Source organism: Pezoporus wallicus, unplaced genomic scaffold, assembly GCF_028554395.1.
Source record: "Pezoporus wallicus isolate ANWC-B61680 ecotype Strahan unplaced genomic scaffold, APGP_CSIRO_Pwel_v1 contig_1181, whole genome shotgun sequence".
Taxonomy (NCBI): domain Eukaryota; kingdom Metazoa; phylum Chordata; class Aves; order Psittaciformes; family Psittacidae; genus Pezoporus; species Pezoporus wallicus.
Genome location: NW_026641428.1, coordinates 5,369,803 through 5,391,345, shown reverse-complemented (window position 1 = coordinate 5,391,345; position 21,543 = coordinate 5,369,803). Strand labels below are relative to the sequence as shown.

The 21,543-nt window shown below is 38.8% G+C and overlaps 1 protein-coding gene across 4 annotated transcripts in view; it reads right to left on the bottom strand.

Moving 5' to 3' along the window:
* Positions 1-21,249, bottom strand: part of RAPGEF4 (Rap guanine nucleotide exchange factor 4) — a 150,469-nt gene extending 129,220 nt beyond the window's left edge. For all 4 annotated transcript variants that reach the window (XM_057423637.1, XM_057423638.1, XM_057423640.1 and 1 more), the window contains exons 1-3: positions 21,099-21,249; positions 8,359-8,501; positions 7,151-7,239 (exon numbers count right to left, since the gene is read on the bottom strand). In XM_057423637.1, the coding sequence (XP_057279620.1) occupies positions 7,151-7,239; positions 8,359-8,501; positions 21,099-21,163 (297 nt within the window). In that variant the 5' untranslated portion in view covers positions 21,164-21,249. The remainder of the gene's footprint in view (positions 1-7,150; positions 7,240-8,358; positions 8,502-21,098) is intronic.
* Positions 21,250-21,543: the final 294 nt, after the last annotated feature.

Below are 21,543 nucleotides of genomic sequence, written 5' to 3'. Positions count from 1 at the left end.
TGGATACAAAATACACTTTACTAAAGAAATCGTACATGCACACAGGCAAATTCACATAAACTTATAAAAACACATGCTCATTTGACTGGATACAACATTGGGAATATAGTTTAATTCTAAAAATGTAGGATTCATGAAATGCCTACAAAAACAAAGGCAGAAAAATTTGTCATCCCATCCACTACATCCTTGTGGCTGATAATGCAAGAAAGATGCATGAGCATATTTCAGCATCATTTTTTGTGTTTAAAATTGCATTGTTTTCCTTTCATGCATCTAATAAGTGGTAATAGGCAAATGTTATTAAGATCAAGTTAGTAGCTTTATAATTGCATTACGAAGACAAATGCCCATAATAGTCCAGTTCCCTGAACCATAGCAAATTGCTTTTGCACAGATATTACCATACGAAATCGTGTGTTCAGGAAAACAAAAATCAATTACCTCTTAGAAAAGATCAAGGAAAAATTTACCCACTGTCAGAAATAAATTTTCAAGGAAGGTAAATATGAACAGGCATTGTCCAAAAGAAACAATATTTGCGAATGAGTACCTAGACACCTAAACAGAAGTCTCTATGAATAGCCTAAAACAGGCTACACATTAAAGTTCCACCTTAACAAGCTTACCTTTCAGATCTGAAACACTATATGCATGCTACCATACTCACAACTGCACTCAAAAGAGCTACAAATACAATGTGCCTACTGCTCTTACAAAATTTAATCTCCAGATCTCCAATACATTATTCTCAACTTCATTTAGAAAGTTCAGACAAAAAATCTCTGTTTAGAGCAGAATAACCAAATAGCCTGGCAGAAAAAGAAAATTTTCCATATTGTAAATAAGCAATATTTACTTTTTCCAGCTTCTTTCTGACTCCCTTCCCTCACTCCAAAAAAAAATACACTCCTTTGTAAACGCCTCACCTTTTTTGATTCTTTACAATATTGAAGACCGTATCTTTAAAGACAGAACACAGAAATCAATCACTTCCTAAGACAAAGATAAGGCAGCTGTTCAGCCTAAGAAATAAATTAACAGTTGTGGGGCACTAAGTCAAGGAGCTGGAATAGTCTTATCTACATAGAGTCCAGGCTTCTACCAAGTGAAAGTTCTTCCAGGTTTTTTCCCTAGCTGTCATTGCTCTCCATAGAGATGCAGTTTTGCAGCCAGCTAGGGAGCAAGTCCATCTGTTTTCTTAAAGACTTCAGAGCCCCATTTTCCCTCTGCCCCTTGTTTATACGTCTCCAGCCTCCTGAGGAATCAGGTGTGCATCTCCTACTACACCTGTTAACCTTACAGTCAAGAATCTCCTGCTGTTCAGTGTAGACTTCAAAACTCAGTTTGCTGTTCCCCTCTGCAATCCCAGGAACAGCAGGGGGTTCTAGCTGCTGGTAACCAGCTAAAATTCACACAGCTATTTAAAAGGCAGTATTAGAGACTTAAAAAGATGTGATTGTTTCCACTGCTATCTGTCCTCTGAATGCACTGTAAAATGTGACATAAAAAAAGGATCATAAAATGGTAGTGGTCAAAATAGGTTTAAAAAAATATGAGAGCTAGGTTGGAAGAGATTTGAGACTTTTCATTTAAATATTATTCAGTGTTTTGCTTGGTTCGTTTTAATGTCACCATTTTCCCACACCTTATACGTTTATCTCACCTCTGCATCTGTGTCCCTCCAGGATTCCATACCATCTCCATGTTTAATTGGAGAACTGCAAAAGCTGGCATTTTGAAAAGTTTGCTTACTATTACTTTGGCACACTTCAGTTTGTCCTCAGAAAAAATTCCTTTTATAACAGAGAAACCAAAGGATACAAACTGAAGTAAACTATCTGTTCTATTATGTGATTTTCCTGTTCTATTACCTCCACTGGAGTATGTTTCAGCTATTCAGATAGGAAATCCTTAATAAACTTCTTCTAATGACAATACAGAAATATCTTCCCACTCCAGAACTGCAGTTTGCCAATATATGTTAGGTCATCCTCTTTACACTATACAAGATGATTTGCCTAAAGTAGGCATTATGATTCTAGAAAAACTGTAACCAACATCTCTTCTAGTTCCTAATTAAAATATTTACAGATCAGATTAACTGTACTATAATAAAATATTCATTATTTCCACACCTTCCTACCAAATCCTCTAAAAGCAACCTGCAATGTCTTGGATTTCTTCCTAGGTTACCCAGTAGACACAAGTGAAATGATTTCTCTATATTAACTCTCAATAAGCTAAGTTCAAACCCAAAATTAGTACAACCACAACACTATGGAGCTCAGCATGGGCCACCACACATTCCTTCTCAGCTGAGTACATTAGTCCAGCCAAACTCTGTTCTGATGGGCAGGGCAGTTCTCATGCTCGAAATAAGTAATTTAAAGCTAGGTTGGGCATATTTACACTACACTACAGACTGACCACAGTACAAACCTATGTTGTGGCTTCACATTGTTTCATCTCCAAAATGCATAGTACTATGTATACATACATAAGTGCATTCACATGAAGAAAGCAGTACTGCAAGGACTGTCCTGTTTAAGTCCCTTTCCTTGTTTCCATTTCATCTTATCAAAGCCAGGATATTCTTCCCTTTCCTACATGGACGTCTGAGCCTCTTTCTTCACAGTCTTTTCAGCAACCCCACTAATTTACTTGGCTTTTGATCCCCAGTCCTCTGTATCTTCCTACAACTGATGCTGCTGTACCACCTAAGCACCCACAGCTCCTCCTTTAAAGCTTTTCTAAAAAAGGCAAGTAAAGTCAATGCCCTCTGTTCAGTTGGGTCTGTTTTTAAAAACTGATCAGCTTAAAAAAACTCCACCAAAACACAGGCAAGATTAACTTGCAATAGCCCCCAGCACACACAATGATTTACCCAGCAGACTACAACAAAACTGCAAATTAAAATGCTATTTGGTATTTGTCTTTCTTCTCTTCATTCCGTTCCTTTTACCAGGTAGGAATATAAATCTTAACCATTTGAGGTAAAAGGCTCAGAATGTAATTCAGTAAAACACAGTGTTGCATAATCTGATAAAGATGTCACACTGATGCTTTTTTCATAACGCATTTATTCCCAGCTTTATTCTGAGACATCACCATCAGCTATCTTTCAGAACCTGTTCATTTTCAAAACAGAGTTCAAAAATTAAACATACACAGGGCAGTAAGCAGTATTTTTAAGACTACACTAAACTAGGAATATCTCTAAGAGGAACTTCCATTAGTATATACCTTGGTTGTAACATCAGATAGGTAACAGTGTCAAAAATTAAATTCTGAATCTGTTCATACTTATAGAATCATAGAATCGTTAGGGTTGGAAAGGACCTTAAGATCATCTAGTTCCAACCCCCCTGCCATGGGCAGGGACACCTCACACTAAACCATATCACCCAAGGCCTCATCCAACCTGGCCTTGAACACTGCCAGGGATAGAGCATTCACAACCTCCCTGGGCAGCCTATTCCAGTGCCTCACCACCCTAACAGGAAAGAATTTCCTTCTTATATCCAACCTAAACTTCCCCTGTTTAAGTTTTAACCCATTACCCCTTGTCCTGTCACTACAGTCTCTAATGAAAAGTCCCTCTCCAGCATCCCTATAGGCCCCCTTCAGATACTGGAAGGCTGCTATAAGGTCTCCACGCAGCCTTCTCTTCTCCAGGCTGAAAAGCCCCAACTTCTTCAGCCTGTCTTCATACTTGAGGATCAAGACCTTTTTGTGACAGATTCTAAACAGGCTGTGTTTTCTGTTTATTTTGAAAGGGACTTACTAAATCTCTGCATGACTTTTAAGTGCCATATTGATCATATCAGTTACAAACAAGTTGAGTTCATTCACTTACCGCTGCAATTCATAGTGAGACCTTTTTACATAAAAACTAAAGTCTTCTTCAGTCTCTTCTTGACTGTTGAATACTCAGAAAACTCATAGTTTGTAGAAAGCAGACCAGTTACCACTCAGGAGGTACTGGATGGGTAATGCTGCCAGATCTCTGTATCTGTTTCAATGGCAAATGAAATCACCATCATGATCAGCAGCAGCTAACGTATTTTAGCACTTCAATGGCACAGAACTAACAGTAACGGAGAAATCTGTTCTGGCAGAACTCTTCAAAGCAGGTGTGTCGTAAACTTCTGAAGACGATTTTCAAACTAGCCATTTTAGTATTAAACATTGCCTGTACTCTGTTATGTATTCTAACACTGCCCTCTTGTGACATAATACAGTTTAGCAAAGAGTCAGAAAGGATTTTTCCAAACCAATATGAAAGCAAGGCTTTATCTATGAGGTCCTAAATACGTGTGTTTTCCTTAAAATATTTAAATCAGTATATGGGATGCTTCCTCTTATCACAATAGCAAATAAGAAGTAATTTTAATATTTCTTTTTATATGCATTCTCAACTTGGTCCTCATCAGTATTAGTGACATTTTCTGTGAGAAATCACAGGTGGCTGCATGAGTAAGCTAATGTGCAGCAAGAATGTGCAGGAATTAATACTTCACTAGCTACACTGACATCTTGATCCATTAGTGCATTTAGATACAATTTCTAGTGCAAGACATGTAACTACATGCCTCTGTAGGCTCAAAGACCATTAAGACATTCTTAGTAAGCACCGAATGCAAAATAACTTACTGCACATTTAATGGAAGAAAGCTACCAAACATCACAGGTGTCTGCACAAAGAGTTAGCAGATGGTAGCTGCTACACAACACATTTATTGCCAGGCTTTCTGAAATATAAGTTCCCCAGTTAGACAAATAAACACTTAGTAAAAGAGGGACCAATATTTTCAATCAAGAGAATTGATTTTTCATATTTCCATTAACACTATAGGCATCATCTAATGGTAGGATAATCCAAGCTGTAAGAAGACATCTAGTACAACCTCCTGCTCATCTTAAGTATTAAAAGAGTCTTAGTAGCGTTTAAAGACTTTTTAACCAATAGGAAACTAAATACAGAATTAGCTTCTTTCTTCCTAGAAAAAATGGCATAGTCCTTCTGTACTACATGAGTGTACAAACTACTAAACTTGAAACTTCTGTATCTCTTCTGCTCTGCTGGAAGTTTCTCATTAGTGTTAGTGCCATTTATAATATTATAGTAACAGCAGAGCACTTAATCACTACTATGACTTTACAAAGGAAGCTTTGGCTCCTGGGTGCTGTTACTGGAAGATGTGCTCCAGGGTAGGTTACAAGCATCCCTACATCTTAAGCATGGGTCATCCATTCCTAGCTGCAAGCATAATGCTGTCCACTCTATTTCCTCCATCATCCAGGTTTGTAGTGAGCACAGCAGACAGGGAGTGCTAGCAAGCACTTCAAGCTCAAGAATGACCAGCACCATGCCAACAAGGAAGTACAGGCAAGACTGGAACAGGGCACCCAGCAGTTAAAGGCAGGAGACCAAGGATGGACAAGGAGAGCCATAGTATAAACACCAAGATGGAGCAAAACCAGAGAAAATATTAGACTCAAATAGTATCTAGGATTCCCCAACCATCAAACGTATCCAGCACTGGAATGGTTAATGAGCTGCTACCCTTTTGGCAGGGAGGCTGCATCCTATGGCAACTAGTCAGTGGTAAGAATTCAGTTCATTGCTCCTGTGAGAAGGAAATGTGAGGCTAAGAAATTACTGCAGAATGTAATTTCTAGAACTAGAACTACGTGAACTGTAGTTCTGTAGTTTCCAATAGGCAGGAAAATGGAGTGAACCTCAACAAGCAGAAAAAATATTTACGTTAAAGTTCTTAAAAGGCTGAACTGTTCCAACCTCCATTTAATGGCATAAATCAACACTCCAAACAGATTCTTAATTTAACTTCCACATCTAGAACACTTCTATGCAAATACTTCCTTCTGATTCAGTAAAGAGCATTGGCTCTTAACCACAGTGTAGCGCCATGTTTTGGCAAATAGTGGAAAATATTCATGATTGCTTTAGACCTGCACAGAAACGGGTATTATTGCAAGAGCCCGGTACTATTCCAAATTGTGACAATACTGACGACAGCCAGGCCACGCTGAGAACTGCTAAAATTAGGCTAATTTTACTTTCAATCAGTCTCTACTTATTACAGTGAAGAGGTTTCTAAAAATAATTATATGAAAGAAGTCCCTTTTGTATCTATCATTTTACTGTAAGAAGCAGAAAGACCCAGTGCTCACACACTGCCCTGGCTTGCATTCTGACCCAATTTCACTGGTGATGCAGTGCTCAGCAAAGTGAAAAAAACAATTTCTTCTACGAGCAACAAACCTTCCCCATTCAGCCAAACTTTTGGCAAAGAATAAACCACCACCATCCCCTACGCATGGTACATTCAATCACGGTGGGGAAAAGAGTCCTGTGTAGCTATACTATTCATGTGAAGGCACAGAGACACGTGTCCAACCTTCTGCTGAGCTATATGATAGGACAATCCCAGATGTCAAACATGGGAGCAGGGAATGGGACATGATGACTTCCCAGAAGACTCAGTTCACAGCAGTAAGAGCAGGACGTGTCAGCATAACATTATATGACACAGGTGGGAGAGCTCCTCCAGGAAAAATATCTCATCCTTATTCTTTGTATTTACTCTAAACTCCTAATTTTAAAATATAGGAGTGCCAAGATACTGAGAAACTGCTTGTAATTTGGTGGGAATTTCATTTGTTCTTCTATTTCTACTAAATAAGTATTGCCTCCAGGCTTCTGGTCTAAAGTGGCAGCAGTTCTAATACTCTCCACTCCTTGCATTGGAGACTGCAGTATGCTGTTATAAGACTGCACTGTTGGTGGGGTTTGAACTTTCTGAATAAGGCACATTTATAGGGAATGAATTAACAGCTCTTAGACCTCTAGCTTAATTTCATATGGCTCTATCAGGAAAGACAGAGAAGTCTTGCTTCATATTAAAATGTAGACCCCTTTCCAGAGCATTACATTTCAGTTTTCTTCAAGTCAATGGTATGATTTGCCCCCATAGGCAAAGGACAGCTGAGACTATGGGATACTCAGAGAAACACACATGTAGTAAGACACAGTATCTGTAGATATATGTTACCTATGTTAGCATAAGTCATATCCTTTCTTTTTACTACTGACTGGATGGTTTCAATTAAAAATCTCTTTTACCTGGTGGTTGCTTGTATCAGAAACCTTCACATCCAGTGATCCTGTGAGAACAGCATACCAGTTCGTCCCAATATCACCCTGACGAAACACTGGAAAGATGAAATCTTGTAAATAAGAGCTACCTCTTTAAGTTCAGCAACATTAACAAGTATTTTCCCTTGTATTACTGTACTACTATAGTCACTTCTGGCAGTATAGAATTTGCTATGTCAGACTACTTACTTACTGTTCTAATAATATTTACAATGACACTAGAAATCACGTCTTTTAGTAAACTGGTTGATACACTATAGAAACAATGAAAATACATAGAATTGTTTTGCTCTTCTCCCCAGTTTGCTTCTTTTTTACCACTATCTTAGTTAACAAACAAAACAAAAAAACAAAAAAACTTTCTGAACAATGTCCCTTTGAAATTCAGAATTTTTCAATGCAGATACAGCTCCCACCGATTTCAGTAAGAGTTCTGGCTGAGAAGCAACTGCAAGACTTTGATGTTCAGGCATTCCAATTGTGTGATTACAGTATCAGAATTCCTATTATTCTAAGCAAAGCCCAGTGCTGTATGCCTAAAGCCTGACAGATTTACCTAAGAGGTAGCTAAGACTCTACTAAATATCACAGGTCTCTATGACCTATTCACCTGGTACAGCTCTGGGAGCTCACACATTCTCATCACAGGACCATCACTTACTTCCATCTCAGCTTCACAGACCGAGCACAGCTGTCTACCTTCATGTGGCAGACAGGCTGCCAGAGCAGGCACAGAGCTGTTGCACCCCACAGCAGTATGCAGCTCTGAAAAGCTGTCTTGTGTTATTCTGAGTGACTGCAAACCACACACTGTTAGTGATATGCCTAGGTGATACACTTTTGCCCCGACATCAAAAAAAAGCACCTACAAGAGATCAATAACACATTTACAGGGGAAGAATGGGACTTAAGTGCAATGACTTGCTTCTAATCTTTCAACAGAACAGTGGCAGAGTCCCAAATCAAATAATGTGTGCCTTGTTACCATAGCTTCACTCCACACTGTATTTGTACAGCAAGCAGCACTTTAGTCCTGCCTTCCCGCATGACTATGACTGTAAATATTCTTATGACAGTTCCACTGATTGTGTTCTCTCATTGATCTCTTAGAGACATTCCCAGCCTATCCCCCTTTTTATCTACATAAAACAGTTCATTATATGAAGCTTTCTTACATGTGATTCCTTTTTCCAGATTTTCATAATATCCACAGAGACATATCTGCTGGAGAAGGTTTGGATGAAATTTCTCAAAAGCTTTCACTTCTTTCAGTCGTGTGAATATTATATCTACATCTTCACTAGAACGTTCCAAAGGTCTGAAAGAAAACAAAGGACAAAATTCTCAAGGGCTTTATCAGAGAAACATCCTCACCTGCACCAAATTTACAAATCTTTGCAATACGTTACACTATAAGATAAACAAATTGAAATGCATTTCACAGGTACCTAATGAAACCCTTCCAAAACATCCTAACAACTGCCCATTATCAACTTGAACATGATTATTATCATTTCAACACAGGCAGAGTCCAGAAGCCTCACTTAGCAACAAAGTCCTGCTGTAGCAATTACAGTGAAAGTATATATGATGATAACAGTCCTTATTCTAAAGAGCTTAGAATGATATATAGTTTTATATTTGTCATGGAACACAAATAAACAGATGTCCAAAAATATAAGATGTCTGTGAAATCAGTGCCCAAAACCTGGCTAAAAGAAAAAGCTTTCGATATCAGCAGTAACTCCTATACCCACATTTCTCTTCTGCATTTTGCTGGGTACAAACTAACTTGATGGTTCTAAGTACATAATTTTTCATGCAATTCCTGTCTCTTAATGTTGGACAAACTGAATGCAAGCGAGAATCTAAACTGTTCATTGGTACCTGTAAAGAGTTTTAATTCAAACATTTAAAATACTTACACCTATGATAGCAACAACTTCAAAAAAAAAAAACAAAACCCAAGATTTCAAGAAAAATGAAATGGTAGAACTCCCTCCAACAAAGCAGCTTGTAGACCAGCAGTTCAGCAGGCTCAGAAAACTACTACGTATTTGTGAAACTAAAGTAAATTAGCTCTGTAACATACATTTTAAATGTGATTATCAAATGTTATGAATCGGCAGGTAAGTCAACCACTAGCTAACAGCTTTAGAAAGAATCTTTCATAACAGATTAAACGCCTACCACTACACACAGAAAGAAACACAGAACATTCCCAGGAGATTATGTTGGATCGGATGCAGAAATCATTTCTGTATAAAGAGGTACCAGAATGATAGACAACTGTCAGTCATCATTAGACCTATCAATCACTCAAATGCTGCTAGTTAATTTTACTGACAAAAACGTTCTTTTAGCCAGTGGATGAACTTCTAAATGAACACAAGTCAGGTAGCTTACAATGAACAAAGGCTAAGTTCACAAACACATATCATTATCACCTTATTGTTACACTACAGTGTAAGCACTTCTTCCGACAGGATTTTTTCTTTAAAGATTCCTCTTCAGATTCAAAGACTTAGAGCTCTAATTTCTCTCAGGGAAGAGCCCAGATCCTACTCACATTGAATCTCTGTCTCTCATCTTTCTTAATAAATTAAGTCTAGGAGGGATTAAATCTCTATCCTCATTTATACTCCAATTTACCCTTGTATACAGTTGCTTCTACATCACAGTGACATCCTCTTACCACCTCAAACCACAACCAACTGAAGTAGCTCCCTTTTTAAGTATTTTAAGTAAGACTTTTACCCACTCCTTTTTTTTTTTTTTTCACTGTGCATTAGCTGACAGGTACTAACAAGCATTAAACCTCTTGTCAAAATCCTTTTAAGAAGATTAGGATGTGTAGCTTGCAAACAGATTTAAAATCTGTTTATACAAGATTCCTACCTAAACTACACTGGCACCTGGAACAATAACTCCCTTAATTTGTGGACTCCTAAAAGTAACAGCAAAACCCTACAAGAAGAAAAAAAAAAAAAAGAAAAAGGGAAATAATTCTGAGAATATCTCCTTTTCCTAGATAAACTAAGACTGTTTCACACACACAACTGCTCACACTGACTTTGTTCAAGTCCATCAGTTCATCTGCATAAAATTGACTGTAGGATCTCAGTGTTTAGCAATGTTAATTGTTTGATGCAGTTGAACAGGGAAAAAGTAAACAGGGTTAGCAAACAATATGCATCATGTTGTACAACTTAAATCAACACTGTTTTCTCAGGGCTCTTTTTGAAATGTGAGTGCAGAAATCTCTTCCACTCTGTTCCCATCAAAAAGAAAAATTTGAGGGGGATTTAATTCATAGACTGTGTAGCTTTTTTTCCTGAGAGCTGCTGAAGGCTCAAGTCACAGGGTTTCCATGTAGTTCAGAAGAAGGTGAGAGCAGGGCTCACTTCCACTGATGTGGCAAGGAGCGTCTTGTGTCAGACAGATGAACTACAGGAAAAGCTCTTTCTTCTGACAAAATTGTTTCATGACCCCAGTAAACTGAGTCATCATGAAGGAAAAGCATTCTCACAGATAGCTAAACCATGCTCTTCAGAGTTGCAAACATCAGCACAGCAGTGAGAAATCAAACTCCATATTTATCGGGAAAGACAAATTACAGTCATGTGTTCCTAGTGGCTTACTTTAGCAAGTAGCTGTGCTACAGTACTTTGTATTAGCAATAGCTACTTCCACCTCGAGTCCATTAAGTGGACATTTGAAGGGGGACATATAGACATGCTTTGAACAAAAAGAAGAATCCAAACTTTTAAGTAATATGCATAGTAGTAATCTGAAAATTGTTGTATTCCTTACAATGTTTCTTAATAATTCAGTACTGCAAACCATTTGTTTCAATAGCCTCTCTTCAAAACACAAGGAGTGTAATGTTACTGTGTGCAACTAAATTTCCACAGCCAGCACGAAAACATGAAAGGAGTCTTAACTGTACCCAGGAATAACTATTGTCTCTCAAATGAGACACACAGACAAACATCTAGTGTAAAAATTGGCTGTTTGGTTAAGATCATGAATAAACATCCAAATTAACTAGCATCCACGTTGTTCGACAACACAATGACTTTGGATTTGATCAGAGCTCCTGAGAAAAGTCATCGACGTTTAGGAGTAAGGAATCCACTAACACTATGTATCCCAAGCTGAGGCACAATTAATCCTTACTAGGACATGGAATTTTGCCTGTGTAAAAACTCCAGATTGCAGCATAAAAGTAATAGTAGTAGCATTCAAACTCATTTCTATTAAGTGCTTATAAAAAGCAAATGGACAGTTTTACTTAGTGAGAGAGCAGAAGAATAATAAAATACCATGACATCAGTTAACTGCTTTTCCACATGCCTGTAAAACTCAGGCAAAGTTTGACCACTTTCTACAAACCACCTTTTAATAAAATTATCATCACTGCAACTCTTAAATTAACATTTTTGAATCTATTTATGCTGCCAAATCTTGGGGTTTATTTCCTAAGTACAACCTGCCTAGCATGGAACACCACCAGTACAGGACAACAAAAATTTACTTCATTGCAGCTATCTTACTATATTGCTGTAAACTTGGCTTTTTAAAAGCATAGTTTGGAATAATATTTAAACAACTAATATTATAATGTATTCCTTACATTAATGATTAAACCTATTAATTAGAAAAGTACTACTCATGACAGATGCAGAATTTAATGTCACTGTAGTCACACTAGTAGGAGGCAACGGTATTAATTGAGAAAGGAACCATTCCCCAACACAAGGCAATGTGCTACAGAAGTCAACCCCCAGGAGGTGAATCCCCCTACACCCCTGGAAAGGCTTTTCCAGAGACTGCATCAAAGCATCACTGCTGTTCACTAGACAGCAATCCCACTGAGCATCTGCTAAGCTAGGGCTGATGAGGATGCCCTCCTGTTCTATTTTGTGATGCTGGTGTTGTTACCCTGCTGAAGTGTCCCCTCACTGCTGATGCTGCAGAATTATAACTGGATGTCCATTAGCTAAGATGTTATAAAATGCATTTCCGTGATACTTCAGGTCCCAGTGGATTTTCTGATAAAGCCGTCCTTTCCTAAGTGTACTCCGGTTTCTGAAAGCTCTAGCCCAATATATGGAATAGAACAATAAACAAACCTAAAAACTGTGGAAAACGCTCCTAAATCAATAAAAATTCTTCAGCTTTCAACCTTTTCGTAAAGGCATGAGCTAGAAACAGAAGTATTTTAAGGCAAGGCTATCTTTCCTGAACGAAATCTGTGACTCTATTCAGTGAAGCACCCGCTCCCTAGGCTGCCCCACAAGTAAAACAAATTGTGGAAATGTTACATTTGTCTTCATCTTTTTTACTTAAAAAAAAAACAGCTTCTTACCCCTTTTTCCCAACTTTTCAGCATCTTTGTAGGGTAGCTGCTGCTATATCTCAGTTTTCCTTAAGTCTGCAGGGTATAAACCCAGAAAGAGCTTTAGCAGCTACTGTAGTAACTATACTTCGCAAACTGCCCTGGCAACCGTAACTGAGTAGGTATCACGCCACGACCATAGGAAATGTCAGAACCAAACCATAAAGGAGGAACGACTGATATGGAAATTAAAACTCCACAGTTGGTATCTCTTACCATGAAGGATAATGCATGAGTGACACTCCTACACCTTTTCTCCAGTCTTCAATTTGATTGTCCCTAAATTTGTACCTCAAAAAGGCACTGAGCTGGCATCCCATTTCAGTGTTGCTCAACTGAGGTGGGCATTTCCAGTGTTGCAAAGCAGAGCTACAAAATAATCAGTAAGAGTTTTTAATTTATTTTCACTACCCTACAAGCCTTTATGCTTTGTTTGACCACTGAGCACTTTATTCAACTCCTTAGTTTTATTACTAATTTACCTCTTCAAAGCACAGTAAGTTTTATCTGGCAGTAATGTTTTCACACAAGACATTACCTATCTCCTCCTTCCACTTTTTCAGTACAACATCACAGCATATATATACAAGTGACAGCATCAATGCTAGTTATACATCTCTATTCAATTAGGTCAATAAGGTTTCTTTAAATGATATTTTACCCCTGATTGACTTGGTTGTGAAGATTTTAGGCATGTATTTTAGAGAGATAAAACAATTTTATTGACAATGTCTGCTTGACTATCTGGAAAAGGAGATCATAAAATAAAAATCTGCCAAAAGTGTATATTCAAAAGGCTATTTCATATTTTTAAATACAGACTATTCAAGCTCAAAGTTTAAATACAGACAGAGAATAATTGCTACAATTCCTCACTTACACATTTTGGGCAAGTATTCCTGTTCCTGTGTAGCATGTATAGCTTTATAAAAGAAACTATTTTGATGATGTTAAGATTAAATAATTGAATGTTCATTTATGCTATGAAAGACTTGTTAACCTACAAGTAAGAAATAAGTTGGAGGTTTTTGTTTTGTCTTTATCAAGTTTATCTAACTATAACCTATTACTTTCTCTGCTATATGTCCTTTTTTAGGTTCTTCCTCATAATTGGTTTGACACTTGAAAAAGAAAAAACAGAAGATGCGTAATTTTACCATCTTTGCAAAGATGACTCTAGAATTTTCAAATGTTTATTTCTAGACCATCTGTTAAAAAATCTGAACCCTGCTCTAACTGAATGAAAACACTGAAGTCTATTTCCTTCCCCTGGTCTTTTCAACTCTTTAAAAGGGCAACATTTAATTTCAGACAGCAATGAACAGCCCACAGATGATGGTCAGATATGATGCATTTGTTCCACTGGTGAGGCTGTTTGTAGAAAACACAGCAACATACTATGTAATAGACAAATAAAAATAGCTCATCTCTGGGTTAAAACCAAAACATCTATTCAAAGCTGCAAAGGCAAATTCTAAAGTACCAGTAATCACTACCATGGACCATTTGGTGAATTTTAATAGTATTTTAAAGTATATTCTGCTTTGAAACATGAGCAAGGAGAAAACAGCAAGGAATACCATTGAAAACAGATCATTCTTCTATGCTATCTGTACTTTTCCTACTCTTTCCTTACACGCTAAAAAATAAAGCAGGAGGATGAGAAGAATACCAGTATCAAGATACTATTTTCCCTTAGTGAGAGCAGGACCTCTCTCCTCCAGGTTCTTTGACTTTCAATTTCTTTTTGAGAAAGACAAGTTTAAGACAGGGATACCAGTGGCATATCAAAGCACCTTAGACCTGTGGTAAGAGACTTAAATGCTAAATATAAATGAAGTCACTTTTAATCTGAATGTCCAGATAAGGGATTACTTCCATGGAGACAGAAAGCAAGCAATTCTCCCCAAGAGGCACTATGCACTTGTTACAGTAGTATTACCAAATCCATGTTTTCAAAATTCACATTTCAACTTTCCCTTGTCATGGCAAAAGCCTCAACATGAAGCCTTCAAACAATAATCAAATTACAATTATTTTATTTTGATTTCCATTCTGTGAGACTTTGGGATTCCAGTTTTCACATTTCCTCTGACACACAAGAAATAAAATACTCTTTAAAGTCTGTTCCCTAAGATTCTTACCCATACAAACCATTCCAGAGTTAATTTAAAAAAAAAAAAAAAGCAACACAAGAACAACTGCTGATGCTCAGTTTCCAACCAATTACTACTGTCACCTACACTCAGAACCCCTGCAATAATCTCTCATGTCCTGCTATGCAAGGCACAAGAAATACTGTAAATAATCCTGATCTGCACAGGTACTTACTGACCAGCCAGTTAAATGTAGACCAACTGGGTGATAGCTGCACTTACGGAATTTGTAGTAACAGTTCTGTCTTCCTCAGTAAGGGCCAAAAGAATGGAAATATGAGGGACTCACTTTTACCTACACACTCACCTCATTATTACTGGACTCAATTGTATTTGTGCCTTCAGCTCATTTTGGCCAATGCACTGAAAAATTATTGGAGGGCTAGACAGAGCAATCAAGTGCATTTCATTTCTATACTTACTCTGCTCTACGAATTATGAATCCTTCCACTAAATCAATTTTTAGATCTGTATAAACAGTGGAAAGGCAAAAATGTATTTATTAAGTAATGATATTCATAAAGGTTTATCTCAAGTTTACACTACCTGAACAATACAGCTATAACAGGAAACAAAACATTAAAAAAATACATTTTTCACCTTCATATGTTCTTTAAAAAGACAAAATACTTCAAGAAAAGAAATAAAATTGCAAGGAAAGTTTTTTCCCTTCATTTATGAAAATTTTTATATATGGTGCATACTTTGCAACCAAGGTGTGACTAAACCTCAGTGAATAAACCCTCTAACGTTCATAAACATGAACTGGAGCTCAGGACAGTTAAAATTCCATTTCAGAGAAGCAGATCTGGATGAAATTACATTAACCAGCACTGTAGTTTCATAATAGACATTAAAAGAACTTCAATATGAAGACAGACTCCAAGATACACTGCAAATTAAATTTATAATTGAACAATATGCACAAGTGATTCGAACTCTGGCCACTGGCATTCACCAATACTCTATGCTAAATGTACCTTCACCTAGTTGGGACCTGCATTGTTACAGCTAACGTAAATTTAAAGCTTACAGCAACTACGAAATAACTAATACAGTATTACATTGGCATACATTTTGACAACTGTTGAATTCAAAAATGAAGTGGAAAGTGAGTTTAGGAAATGTTCATTGAGGATATTGATAAAGCAAAAGGAGTAGTAAGTGCAGAAAACACTAACAGAACAAAGAAAATATCGCAAGAACGATGAGCTTGTTAAATGCAGCAAACTGTAAGATGCAGATGAAAATAGATGTCACCCTGGGTAAGAAAAATACTTGTATCTATCGGAAAAATATCTGGTGCTCACCTGATTTTGAGGGCATGGTTTCAATCAGGTGGTGTGTTGGGGTTTAATTTCTTTGATGGAACATGAGGTTTTGTAATAAAAGAAACTTATATGCTCAGAATACAGGATTTTAGAGATCAGATCCTAACAACTGAAATAATTGAAATTGCCAGAAATAAGTCAGGCAATGACAGTTTAGACATGTTTCCAGAATTATCTGGTAAAAGAAAACTTACACAAGTACCACACCAATCATGTGGCCACTCCACAAGACTACCAACTAAATCTGAAATATCATGACCTAATAGGTATATGGCACATGCTAGTTTGCTCTGGTGGGCCCTGACAATGTTTATACACGTGCATACTAGGGCAATCACTTTCTTTGCCTTGTAATACCTGTCTATAGAACAAGTGTGTAACTTACTACAACCACATGTAACAAAAGGGAGCAAATACTAGAAATGCCTAAACCCATGAGCAGAGAAAAAAAAAAGCTGCAATTTGTTTTGAATACAACTCTTGGTCTCACTGTGACTTACTCTAAATTCATACATTCAGTAAAATGCACAGACCTACAAGCTTATGGCAAGCTGTATTAACAATTATTTTGGTCTCTCTTAGGAGATACTGAAAGAAAAAGGACTTTTTTAACATTCATTAAAGACTCCACCTTTGCACTGGACTACAAAATGAGCTGCATGATGTGGAAAGACAAATTTGTTATTATTCATCACTCTCAGAAGATTGCACCTTTGCATGAGCGCTAAAAAGCATTTAGGCTATGTCTATACTGCTCTGTCTCCAAGTTTCCACACCCACCACAGTGCTTGCTGCTGATACATCCCCACACAGACTTGATACAAGCTACATACAGAAAGAAAATGCCAAGCACAGAGGTCAATAGCAGCTGCAGTGTATGTCCATGATTTTGTACATGAAAATGGTAGTGTTATTTCTATGGATTTGTTATAAGTAAAAAGCAACAGTGGAAATTTAAAATATATATGTCAGTGTTAAGTTTTACCAATTGCATAATAATAGATTTTAAAATTAAATAAAATATCATCATAAAGCAATTGCAAAATATTCACAATATTGCCTGAATGTAAATCTATATCCCATTACCTTTGACATAATTGTAGGTTACAGAAGATGACAGTCTCCATATTTCTTTCACAACAATTCTTTCAGAATATCAGTTCCTCATTCTAGCCCATGTATCTGTAGTATATCTGTGAGTATATCTGTATACTCACAAAAGAGCTGTTGACTACTAAGCACATACAGACAACTTACATCTCAAATATATGTTACAATAAACTAAAACCTAATTCAAATATGTTGCTGCTACATAGCTTCAGTCTGAATTCACACTCAAATCTATAGGAGCTTGGCTTAGGGTGCAGATCTGAGACGCTATCCTGTATGTGTTATTTTGGTTTTGCTAGATGGAAATGATTCAAGTCGAAAGTCTAACAAGGATGACAAGGATATAAAAACTCAGTACATGCAATATCTCCTCGAAACACCCATTCATATTTAAATAATTTATAAATAGCTGACCAAAGATCACAACATTCTTAGCACAACAGGCTAGCAAAATTACATGCTTTGCTCTGTGATCTGCTCCTTCAGTCAGCTTAGGCACTGATGGTTATTTTAATACAGAGAAAAAGACAAGATCCCAGAGGCAGGTATGAAAGCCTAGGATCTCTGACTGCTGTGAATGCTGTACATCATTAACAAGTTTGTATTTCAGTCTAATTAAAACACTTACCTGAGTTTGTAACTGTGATCAGGTTTAGAGAAATAATAGTTACGTAAAAAAAAACTTCATCTACCATTCAGTGAAGATATGTCAACATGGAAATTTTCTGGTTAGTCAGTCTTTGGTGTTAAAGAAACCATGAGAGAATACATTGTTCCTAAGCTAATTATACACACTTGCAGAAATCAGCAACCTTCTTTTAATTCTGTGCAGATCGGACATAGAGAAAAATGCTAAGGTGGTAGGCATGCGCCTGCTCCCTAGGAAATCAGTGGTAAGGCAACTGTTTGCTTCAAAGATAAAAGGCCTGATTTCCCGAAAAGAAAAATTATTTACATCTCCAGGTACAACTGGGATGTATTCGCTCTCTGCTGATCCTTTCTCTTGACTGCAAAAATAATACATTCTTGATAAAGCACAGTGCTCTGAAATTTTCTGTTCCTGCTTTTCCTTGCCTTTGCACTGTGACTTTATATATTAATACTGTCTGTGTATTTGATTTCAAGTGCTGATCTTTGGCTTTTGTGGTTAGTAACAACACATGGAAGCTCCGTGGTCAAAGCAGCAGGGGTGGTCCCAGCCCACAGGGCCTACACAGTAACAATGTTTCTCCAGAAATATTTTGGTGGGTCTTCACTTTTATATGTGCTCCTGTTTTGGATGTTGGTAGTTAAAGTTTTATATGTGATGTAGAGAAAAACATGAAGAACATATACAAAACACACAATTTCTGTATATAATGTATTTTATTATTCCCATTGAGAGTTTCATTCTCTTTTTTTTTAAGAATGAAGTTGGATAATCTATATTATATGCAATTTTAATTGTTTTTGTTGAGGCTCACCTAAAATTCTAAAGCATTCCAGTCTTAGAACTGTCTTCCTCCCGAAAATATATTTACTAAAACATGTTAAGCCTATATTTATTATTTAATAAACACATGGTATCCTACAGAGAACTGACTCATTAAATGATCCTATATTTACAGAATCCACACAATTAGAAAATGCTGTAAGATTTTTAAAGGCCTAAAATATATACAAATTACATAATAATTCAAATGAGTACACTGATAGATCATCTACAGAAAAGAAATATACTCTACAAACACAAGTGTGCAAATAAAAAAACGCTTTATCTAATAGTACTTAGATTCCTATAGTACTTTTCCAACATAACTTTAACTGCATGTTTTAAATAGAAAAACAGAACAAAAAGTGTATTTCCTATGATCACAAAACAAAGCATGACAGAGACCAGGAAACAAATTACCACCTCTCATGTCCTGGGTTTGTCCTACGTCCAGATTGCCTTCTGGAAAAGGAGGACAATAATACACAATCCCTTCAGGACACCTGGAACTGATTCTTTCCACTGAAGAAATCAGTGCTACTAGCACGAAGTAACAAAAGGGGAAGGAAAAGTTTCATCTTAGTAGCTGTAATGAAATTCCCATTATAAAAATGGTCATCAAAATAATTTCATGCAAACATAATGGCAGAGAGATTTCTAAATTAAATGCCTCACATGTGTTTCCCAAAATCATCATTAACCCCCCAAGACTATGCACCTCACTAAGCAGGAACCTCTGAATTTTAGTTTACAATTCAGATCTCACAATGTATTGCATTTAAGAAACCTGAGAAATGACAGGATCATCTATCTAAAAATACCAGGGCTCACACTCTGCTTCTTCACACCTGCCAAATATCAGTTCACAGAGCAGAGAATCAGGCCCCCTGCTTTACTTCAGTTTTTATAGGGCTATGTTACCATCACCAGTTGTCTGCATTTACATTTAGAAAACTTTCAACATTTTATACATATTATTTAACCTCTAAAAGGTTAGCCTACTTTTATTTTGTCCCATGTTACAGAGGGGGGATCAGTGATCAGCATCTAGATCAGTATCTAAACCAAAAGTTCCATTAACTTCTTACAGCTTGCTGCATGGACTAAGGAAAAACTAATTAGAGGTGCAGCCCTGCAACACTAGGAGGTTACCTGGAAATGGGAGAAATTATGAGAAGAGGATGGTTCCTTCTGTGTACACAAAGACACCTACTCACGGTGAAGCCCCAAATGGCACTGTCAAACGCTGGTTAATGCTGCTCAGTAAACTTCTCTACATCACGTAAGTGAATTCCCTCCAATAACTTTATTTACTTGTATAGCATATTTATGATCTAAATTTTTGTCAACTATTTTCCGAGATTACAGGAGACACAATGAGTGCTCAGAAACCAAATCACTTCTGAACTAACACAGTAAGCGTTGAATGGAGGAATACCGCAAAGGACTTTCAAACCACCCACCGTGTAACTCGACACTGCGAGACTTTTTGCTGCAACACCCGGGGAAATAACTCCAAATTTAAATATGTATGTACATATATATATATATATATATATATATATGATCTGCCTGTATTTTTAGAAGTAAGCACACGTTAGCCAGCCCTAACTCACACCCACACGGTGCTTGGCGCCCAACTCCGCCTGACCCGCAGCAAACGCTGCCGCCAGCCCGGGGGGACAGCCGCAGGCCCCCAGGACACCACTGAGAGGAGCCTGCGGCCGCCTTTCAGAGCAAATATTTGTGTTTATGTCCGCCTCCGGCTAACAGTCCTGCAACCTGCTTGCGCCACGGAGCGCTCTGAGGCGAGGGTCTGTCTTTTCCCGCCCGACCTGTGAGGCGGCTGGGCTGGGAGATGTGAGGTGGGGGGACAGGGGGCGGTGCGCTGAGGTGAGGAGAGGCAAGGCGAGGCCAGAGCCGGTGCGCTGAGGTGAGGGTCTGTGAGGCGAGACAGTATGAGGCCAGAGCCGGTGTGCTGAGGTGAGGGGCTGTGAGACGAGGAGGAGAGCGAGCTGGGGCACGAACGCGGCGGGAAGCGGGTCTGCCATGGCCGCACAGCGGGTTCCCGGCCGCGGTCCCTGGGCCGCAGCGCCCTCTCCCCGCCCTGGAGCTCCCCCTCCTCCACCACGTGCACATTTTCCGGGCAGCGGAGCCCGGTGGTGAGCAGTTATCCCAGTGGGAGCTGCGCGTCCACGGAGCAGAAAGAGCCCTCATCTTGCCCGCTTGCCCCTGCTCTGCTTCCTGCGGGCATTTTGCTTCCCACCTGCACCCTCCTTATGTAAGGCAGGATCTGATGCTGAGCGGCTGTCAGCGCGCGCACACACACACGTATACATACATACATACATACATACATACATATATGCGCGCACGTACGCATGCAGGGGGCAGGTTGCATGCACACACCATCCCTCCGCAGCAGCTCCCGTGAAGGTGCCGATACCTTTTATCCAGGCAAGCGATCCACTCGCCGGAGGATGAGGAATGGGAGGTGTGAGCGGCGACCATGTTGGACAGGGATCAGGTCGCCGCGCACCCGTCTGGCGGCGCCTCCCCCCGGCCGCCCGCCCGCTGGTCGGTCCGCCCGCCCGTCCTCCCTCGCTCCTTCCGCGCACGGCGCGATGGGCTCGCCCAGGCCCCCGCGGACGCCCGCCCTGCCCGCTGTGGGGCTGTGGGGCCGCCTCCCCGCCGCCAGCCTTGGCCCGCGGCGGGGCTGTGAGCGGGCGCCGCCTCGGCCTCCCGAGGCACCCGCAGCCGGCAGGTAGCGACCGGGGAGGGGGATGAAAGGAGTTACTCCCTTCCTGGAAGGTGGAGTCGTCCCCCTCGGGCTTTCGTGAGCTCCTCAGTGCGCACACTTGAGCCCAGCTTAGTGGTCCTCTCTGCCCTTG